We start from the raw sequence: 9,467 nt of genomic DNA on the forward strand, positions 1-9,467 counted from the left end.
TTTCTACCTAGAAATCTCCTTTGGATAGTCACTGTTTGTAACCAGTAAAACATGAACTCCAACATAATAAATAAAAACATACTCTTATGCAAAGCCTTGCCCAGAAGTGTAAATTACAGTCCCATTAACTGAAGAGCAAAAAGAGAGCAGCAAAGAGCCACTAGAGTCAGGACACTAAGGCAAAGGCCAGCGCCTTCAGGCCTTGGAACTGATCCTATTTATTTCTTTCAGTTTATGAGTGCAGCCTCCAAGAAGTACACTTTACCACCTTCTGTGACACCAAGGTGAAAGTCGTAACAAACACAGAGGAAAAATCAGAATACTGCACAGGGAGAGATGAGTGACTCTGAGGGCCACAGCATGTGGTTTCACAATGGGCTTTTAGTAGAGGGTAGCTGTGAAGAAGGATTTATTACAGGAGGTACTTCCAATAGGGGCAGAGAAATAGAAGGAATAAGCGAAGACTCATCCAGAACATTGCCTATGACTTTAGATGTAAACAACAGAAATACATCACTACAAAGACAAGAGAAATGGAAAGCTTATTTCACAAATAGAGATTAGAAATACCTGAATTGCTCAGCTTAGGAAAACAAAGGTTTAAAACAGATACCTTTGCTCTCTACAGTTACATGATAGAGGTGTACTTGAAGGACAAGAAAGACCCTTTTAACAGGACAAAATTGGCCCAAGAACAGAAGGGCATCAACCAGTTGCAAGTAAGTTTAGGCCACAAGCAAGAAAACATTTCTAATCAGGGCAAAAAACTTCTGGAGGAGCCTATTCCGAAGACTGCTAGAAAGCCAAACAAACAAAAACCCATCCCACCCCTCCACTAAATAAATATAAGCTGCCCAGCCGCTATTTTAAGAGAAAGATCAGGAGTTGCTTATTAGAAAAAGTAAACAGGCTTGATGGCCCAAAAGGTCCATTCTAGTTCTGTGTTCACAATTCAGTCATGACAGGTAGGTACTAAACCATTAAAATAGGCCATCATCTTTCTAACAGATATTTCCATTCTTTTTTGGTGCTCTAACTACTGAGAGCAGAATTAAGCTTTTAAAAAAAGAGCATATTAGTTGAAGCTTTTAATTTCCCATCGCATTTGCAGTACAAAGTAACATCTAATTAAAAAAATGTTTACCTTAGCTTGATAAAAACAGTTACAAACACTTTTCTTTGCTCTACTCCCTGTTTTTAAAGATGGGAAACAATTAACTAACCACAGGTTGCCAAGAGTAACAGTTAATACAATGTATAGATGGAGATTTCAGTTATAACTGCAAAATCATCACAAGTTACATCCACAGTCCTCTGAGGAGAAAAGCATTGCAAACCCAGATTAACATACAGCTCTGCCTTTGGCCTCTGCTGATAGCTAATTTTGCTAGTGTTGAGACACTATGTAAACTAATGAAATACCAGCTTATACATAAATAATATTTTTAATGTCACAGCTACTGTAAAACACTGTCCCATGATCAAATTTAGTTTTTATTCATGCCAGTGAATCCAGGTAGTAGATAATAAAAAAGCAGCAGAAGCAGTAAACAAGGGAAAGGAAAAAAAAAAAAGGTTACTCAGTTGAATGAAACAAGACTGGCTTTACCATGCAGTACCAGACCCTTTTGAATTGTTTCAGGTTCAAGAAGAATTTTAATAAATAGGAGTATTTCTTACGCTGTTGTATATTAATGTTCCTAAAACACTCTGAATAATAAAAAAAATAGTATATGAGACATCAGAGATAAGAGAAGTCCCTTAGCTCCTCCTTCTTTACTCTGACAAGGCAGCCATACCTACAGCTTGTACATTGCACAATACTTTCTAAAGGCTAGGAGGCAAACTCTTTAAATTATCATGTGAAGATCAGACCTACGAGGAGACAGTACATGTATAATATTGAGCATTTTCCTAAGGATGATAGAAGTTGTCTTTTTGTAAGAAGCATCAGTCTCTCTCCTCAGCATCAACACTTATTCAACAGGTTACAACTCCACAACCCCTGCACAAACAGGATGCCTTCTTACTTTTTTTAATCCAGAAAGAGATACTGTGCTAAAAAATACATATATTCTTGTTCTAACACTATTAAATGAAATGTAATTCCACAATAATAAGCACAAAGTCCAATAACAACTGCTTGTAACACTGAAACTACAAACAGGAATGCTTCTCCCCTCCCTCAGTGAGAAACTTCTGGGTTTTCTTTAGAAATGTCTGTTAGGACAAAAAAGGGCTCTGTAGAGAAGGTCATCATGAAATTCCACACTGCCACTTCCAATTGCAAATCAATGCATTGAATTAACAAGAACGGCACCATGGAAGATGAAGAACAAAACAATCCAGACAATTTGAACGTACTTCAGGCTAATAATAGTAACTTGTGTTCTCTTATCACTCAAGAGTCACTACCACTCATTTGTTATGCAACTGCAAGAATACAGACACAGTGACATCTGTACAACTCTGTGGCTTTCAGGCTACTCAAATTCACTGACCTTGTCCTTTCACACCTGCATTATTAATTACCACTGGCAATCAGCAAACAGACTCCTGTTTCCTCACAGTTGCATATGCTCTGCAAAGGTAACTGGAACTGGTAATAAAGCGTGTTTTTGTTAATGAACAGACTACTAGGTCTCTACACAAAGTTCTAAGTAGGTCCCCAGCTTTAAGAAATGTTCTTTTCCCAGGGTATCTAAAAGTGAGCAGGATTTTTTTTTTTTTTTTTAGTGTCCTCAAACAGCATCTATGGTTGGTTGGTTTCTCTTCCAATGGATGCCCGTTTCTACCACTTTGGTTGATTTGGGGCCTAAAAAACACAACTCATGAGGAGTGCAACATATGTCTTTAGGGATTTTTCACACATAGCAAAGTGCAAAAAGCTATTAGTAGGATGGGGTACGATCCCACACAAATAAAATCAACGGATTTTTTTTTCCCCACCACATACCTCAGTAAGAGCAAGACTGCACCGTGGTGCAGAGACACTTTTGACAGAGGCTGCCGCCATCGAAGGAAGCTCCAACGTGCTCTCCGCCATCACTTAGCGGAATCACAGCCAGCACCTCCAGCTTATGAACGGAGACCCAGCCTTGTTCTCCTGCTCTCCATAATGGATTTTCTCCGATAAACCCACACCGGCCTCTCACGCCGGGTCCCCCTGCAGACCACGTGCCACCACCCAGCCCCGCACGCCGGGGCCGCCGGCCGGGAAGCGGCTCCCCAGAGCCGGGAGCAGCCGCAGAGGCCGCCCGCCCCCGCCGGGGAACGGCGCGAGCCGTTTAACGGCCACGGCCGCACCCCCCACCCCCACCCCCGCGCGGCGGCACGAGCAGCCGCCGCCGCCCGCCTTCCCTCGTCCCTTCCCCACAGCAGAGATACCCCCGCACACGGCGCCCCGCCAAGCGACCGAGCGGCTGGCGGCCGAACAGCCGCCGGCAAACAGCCCGGCCCGCTTCCTCTCCCCCCCGCCCCCATCGCCTCCTCGCCCCGCTCCCGGAGCCTCCGCGGCGGCGCCCGCCAGGGTGCCCGTGCCGCCGGCAGCCCCGCCGCCCGCCTCTTCCCTACCTGCCGGGTGCCTCCCGGGGCCGCCGGGGCAGCTGAGCAGCAGCCAGAGGTGCAGCGCGACCCCGACCGCACAGGGGCACAGCAGCACCAGCCAATTTCGCATTGGCCGCAGCCAGCCCCGTCCCGTCCCGTCCGCGCCGGCCTCCCCCAGCCGCGTCGCGGCTACGGGCCCACTCGGCCGCCCGCAGCTCCTCCCTGCGCCGCCGCCGCCGCTCGGTCGGGCCGGGCCTGGCTCCGCTGCCCCGCGGCCGCCGGGAGCTGCAGTCCCGCCCCGGCCCCGGCGGGCGACGGCGACGCGGGCGGCGGTGGCGGCCGCCTACAACCCCCACAATGCCGCGGGGCGGCGCGGGCGGCTGAGGCAAGGCGGGCCGGGCCGGGCCGGGGAGGGGGCGCCGCGGCGCGGGGCGGCACCTGGGAGGGGGGGCTTTGCCTCATGCTTTATGTGATACTGGAGACTAAATGGTGGGGGGAAGGAGAAACATACCTCCGAGCGAAAACAGCACTGTTTTTCCCTGAAGGAGCGCGTTAAAGGAGGCCCTGGCTGACGGGAGGGGCGCGGGCACCTCGGTGCCCCCTGCTCTCGGTCACTTCTTTTCTCTCTCCCCGGTGCTGGCAGTTGACCGTAAGGCAGCGAAACACCCAAGAAACGTGTGGCAGAAGTCAGCTGCATTGGGGTCACTTAGCAGATGAAAAGCCGCATATATATATATACTGCCTCTAAACCCGCTCTGAGGCGGTGGCCCGCAGGCCCCGAGCGGCGCCTGTCCCGCTCGGCATTGGCAGCCCCCAGGCAGGCCCGAGGCCAGGCCGGCTGCCGTCCCACGGCCCGCCCGTGTCGGGGAGCCCAGGGAGCAGGAGAGGCTGGAGCGCGAGGGGGAAGGACGTGGCTGTGGAGGACACTGGGCTTCTCTAGTTTTGCTGCTCATAAGAACAGCTTTTGTTTATGCCTAATGCCAAAGGTTAATCGGTGATGTCTCCAAGTGCACCTCTCAAATGGAGGAAATATGTTACTGTTTCAGTTCTTTCCTTCTCAGTGGAAAAGTTGCTTGTCCTGTTATTATTCAGGCTCCCTTTTAATCAGAAATTTGAAATGTAGGCATTTAAATCCATTTCCTGATTAGGTGTCCTCACAATCCCTTATAAGCTGCATGGACACCCCAAGCATGTATCAAATCAAATCTTAGACTCCAGAACAGCGACACCTTACATGTCTACGATACCACTATAAAATGGAAGCACCAACACTTGCATTATTCTGTGCTAGCAGCTCCCTCTGCTGCTATTGATATTTTACAACATCCTTGAAAGCTACTTATTGTTTTACCCCTTCCACGGAGAGGGGAGCTGAGGCACAGAGGCTGTGTCTGGAGCAGTGAACTGGACAGTGCCAGGGCACCAGTGCAAGCATAGCTGTCCATAGTGTTTAACTGCCATCCTGCCACCAACGTCCCTGATGCAGTTTTGGCCCTGGCCTACCAGCACTCATACACGCTATCCCAGGGGATAGCACGGGCCGGGGACTGTGCCCAGGAGGCCGTACAACCACCCTGTTCTGGGGGAAGAGAGTTTAGGTGTAGAGATGCAAGCTGTGCTGTACCATCCTGAGGGCCAGAGAAGGGGCTCTGCCCCTATTTAGCTGAGTAAATAATCAGAGATGCCAAGCAATTTGTCAGTGGTCTCTCAGAACTCTGTGAAACAGCCAGAAGGTGAATATGGATATTTCATTCTCAGCTCTGTGCCTTTTCTTAGTGCCATGGAAAGGAGGCAGGGCTTTGAACTGTATGGAAGCCGTCCTTGAAGACCACATCTCAGTAGAGATGTAGACCTGCTAGAGAAACTCTATCCTGGCTACCCTAATGAGCTAAAGCAGAGACAGAGTGCTAAAGGATGGCCATTTTAGCTAGAATATGTTGTACTCTGGTCATCCCCTGGTAGCAGATTGGTCCTCCCAAGCTATTACTGTTGATTGTAAGGCCAAATAGCCTTGAGGTCCTGCAGACTGGTCACACCTCAGAAAATAACTTCTTTCAATTATAATGGATTATATTATGTATTATTATTATAAGAGATTATTTTATATTTTATTCTTTTGATTATAAGAACACAAGAGACACAGCAGTAGCTCTTTTTCTCTGGGGCTTTCATTCTTGTGCTCATTGTAGCTCTGAAGGACTAGCGAAAAAAAACTTCCCTAGTTAATCTTTACAGGCATACCTTGTTTTATTGCGCTTCGCTTTACTGCACTTCGCAGATATTGCATTTTTTACAAATTGAAGGTTTGTAGCAACTCTGCGTCAAGCAAGTCTATCGGCGCCATTTTTCCAACAGCATGTGTTCACTTCATGTCTCTGTGTCACATTTTGGTAATTCTTGCAATATTTCAAACTTTTTCATTATTATTATATCTGTTGTGGTGATCTGTGATCAGTGATCTTTGATATTACTATTGGAATTGTTTTGGGGTGCCACGAACTGTGCCCATATAAGACAGCAAATTTAATCGATAAATGTTGTGTCTGTTTTGACTGCTCCATCGACCAGCCATTCCCCCATCTCTCCCCCTCTCCTCGGGCCTCCCTACTCCCCGAGACACAGCGATATGGAAATTAGGGCAGTTAATAACCCGACCGCAGCCTCTAAGCATTCAGGTGAAAGGAAGAGTCACATGTCTTTCACTTTAAATCAAAAGCTTGAAATGATGAAGCTTAGTGAGGAAGGCATGTTGAAAGCTGAGATGGGCCGAAAGCTCGGCCTCTTGCGCCAAACAGTGAGCCACGTTGTGAATGCAAAGGAAAAGTTCCTGAAGGAAATTCAAAGTGCTACTCCAGTGAACGCATGAATGATAAGAAAGCGAAGCAGCCTTATTGCTGATATGGAGAAAGTTTTAGTGGTCTGGATAGAAGATCAAACCGGCCACAATGTTCCCTTAAACCAAAGCCTAATCCGGTGCAAGGCCCTAACTCCCTTCAGTTCTAGGAAGGCTGAGAGAGGTGAGGAAGCTGCAGAAGAAAAGTCTGAGGCTAGCAGAGGTTGGTTCATGAGGTTTCCGGAAAGAAGCCGTCTCCATAACATCGAAGTGCAAGGTGAAGCAGCAAGTGCTGATGCAGAAGCTGCAGCAAGTTATGCAGAAGATCTAGCTAAGAGAATTGAGGAAGGTGGCTACACTAAACAACAGATTTTCAATGTAGACGAAACAGCCTTATATTGGAAGAAGATGCCATCTAGGACTTTCATAGCTAGAGAGAAGTCAATGCCTGGCTTCAAAGCTTCAGAGGACAGGCTGACTCTCTTGTTAGGGGCTAATGCAGCTCGTGACTTTAAGTTGAAGCCAATGCTCATTTACCATTCGGAAAATCCGAGGGCCCTTAAGAATTATGCTCAGTCTGCTCTGCCTGTGCTCTATAAATGGAACTACAAAGCCTGGATGACGGCATATCTGTTTACAACATGGTTTACTGAATATTTTAAGCCCACTGTTGAGACCTACTGCTCAGAAAAAAAGATTCCTTTCAAAATATTACTGCTCATTGACAATGCACCTGGTCACCCAAGAGCTCTGATGGAGATGTACAGTGAGATTAATGTTGTTTTCATGCCTGCTAACACAACATCCATTCTGCAGCCTATGGATCAAGGAGTCATTTTGTCTTTCAGGTCTTATTATTTAAGAAATACATTTCGCAAGGCTATAGCTGCTGTAGGTGGTGATTCCTCTGATGGATCTGGGCAAAGTAAATTGAAAACCTTCTGGGAAGGATTCACCATTCTAGATGCCATTAAGAACATTTGAGATGCATGGGAGGAGGTCAAAATATCAACATTCACAGGAGTTTGGAAGAAGTTGATTCCAACCCTCCTGGATGACTTTGAGGGGTTCAAGACTTCAGTGGAGGAAGTAACTGCAGAGGTGGTGGAAATAGCAAGAGAACTAGAATGAGAAGTAGAGCCTGAATATGTGACTGAATTGCTGCAATCTCATGATAAAACTTTAATGGATGAGGAGTTGCTTCTTATGGATGAGCAAAGAAAGTGGTTTCTTGAGATGGAATCTACTCCCGGTGAAGATGCTGTGAACATTGTTGAAATGACAACAAAGAATTTAGAATATGACATAAACTTAGTTGATAAAGCAGCAGCAGGGTTTGAGAGCATTGACTCCAATTTGGAAAGAAGTTCTATTGTGGGTAAAATGCTATCAAACAGCATCGCATGCTACAGAGAAATCCTTCGTGAAAGGAAGAGTCAATCGATGCGGCAAACTTCACCGCTGCCTTATTTTAAGAAATTGCCACAGCCACCCCAACCTTCAGCAGCCACCACCCCGATCAGTCAGCAGCCATCAACATCGAGGCAAGACCCTCCATCAGCAAAAAGATTACGACTCGCTGAAGGCTCAGATGATGGTTAGCATTTTTTAGCAATAAAGTATTTTTTAATTAAGGTATGTACATTTTTTTTTAGACGTAATGCTATTGAACATTTAACAGACTACCGTATAGTGTAAACATAACTTTTATATGCACTGGGAAACCAAAAAATGTGTGTGACTCACTTTATTGCGGTATTCACTTTATTGCGGTGGTCTGGAACCAAACCCACAATATCACTGAGGTATGCCTGTATTTGTGCAACACTACAATTATCTGCAGACTGATCCTCTTAAAAAGTCATTGTGTAATAAAAAAGTAGCTTCCCAGAACAATCCTTTATTAATCCAATAAAACTAACAGAGTGCTTCACTTTGGCAAAGAACTGCAACAGCATTACAGCACTCAGCAACCTAAGTGTTTCTGAGTGCGCTATGTTATTCCAAAAAGTGGAATATGTTATTTGACTAAAATTACAGGGGAACTTTAGAAAATCAAAGTGTCATGACTGTAGCATGGCCAAGAAATGATGGTAACATTCTTGCTCTTGAGAAAGTATGTTATGAGATGTTAATAGTCCAAGCTCAATTTTGCATCTCACCTACAGCCACCACTTTCAGTAGCTGGGAGGGTCTAGACTGACCAGGCAGGAGGGGCACCATCCACAAAACATTGCTCACTGCAGTGCAGTGCTGTGGGTTTAAATAAGGTTAGATAAGATTAGCATAAGATTGTAGGCACTTTGAGAAGTTTCTTGTTTCTGATCTTTTTGAACACAGATAGCAGAGAAATATTTCCCTGGCCTTCTGCAGGGTGAATTTGTCTGAAAAAGTGATGTGCATAAATAATCAGGTGCTTCTGAGGAGTTAATGTATAATCTAAAAGTTAATGTGTAATGACTATAAGGTGTAAATGAAGGCTTGCTGATGCTTTTCTATCAGAAACACATAATTTAGTAATAGAACCGGATACATATAAAGTATAATTGAAGGGAAGGATTGAGTTTTTAGGAAAAGCATAAATTTGGTTTTGAAAATCCTCAAGCTGTAAAAAGTGATTGGAAAATGTTTAAAGTCCTTTTGCACAGTTTAGTTAAAATTAATTTTTTGTCAGCTGGGGTGAGATATTGCAAGGAGAACAAATGATTTTAACTTTTATATATTGGGTTTAAACAGCAAAAGGAAAATGTGTTGGAAATACATCAACTTTATTTTGTTTGCACACGCACATATTTAATACACAAATGAGTATATACTTGGCGGCAAGTAATAGTACTAGGAAAAAAAATAAGAAAAAAATGTTAGTGTTATTAATCACCATTTCCATTTGACTTGCCTTTTAGCAGATTCAGCTGCAGAAATGAAAACTGGTCCAACTGTTAACATTACTGTGTATTTTCCTATATTCCTTATAGTTAATAGGTTCTCTCCCTAAGCTTTACTCCAGTCCAGGTGAACTGATGGGGATCTTACTAATAAACATGTCCATTCCTGCAGACAAAACAGAGGACCCAATTCCTTAATACCT

At 44.9% G+C, this 9,467-nt stretch overlaps 1 protein-coding gene across 6 annotated transcripts in view; it reads right to left on the reverse strand.

Moving 5' to 3' along the window:
- Positions 1 to 3,767, reverse strand: part of B3GALNT2 (beta-1,3-N-acetylgalactosaminyltransferase 2) — a 31,284-nt gene extending 27,517 nt beyond the window's left edge. For all 6 annotated transcript variants that reach the window (XM_067293484.1, XM_067293486.1, XM_067293485.1 and 3 more), the window contains exon 1: positions 3,574 to 3,767. In XM_067293484.1, the coding sequence (XP_067149585.1) occupies positions 3,574 to 3,676 (103 nt within the window). In that variant the 5' untranslated portion in view covers positions 3,677 to 3,767. The remainder of the gene's footprint in view (positions 1 to 3,573) is intronic.
- Between the last annotated feature and the right edge of the window lie 5,700 nt (positions 3,768 to 9,467).

The sequence above is a fragment of the Apteryx mantelli genome, chromosome 3 (assembly GCF_036417845.1).
Source record: "Apteryx mantelli isolate bAptMan1 chromosome 3, bAptMan1.hap1, whole genome shotgun sequence".
NCBI lineage: Eukaryota > Metazoa > Chordata > Aves > Apterygiformes > Apterygidae > Apteryx > Apteryx mantelli.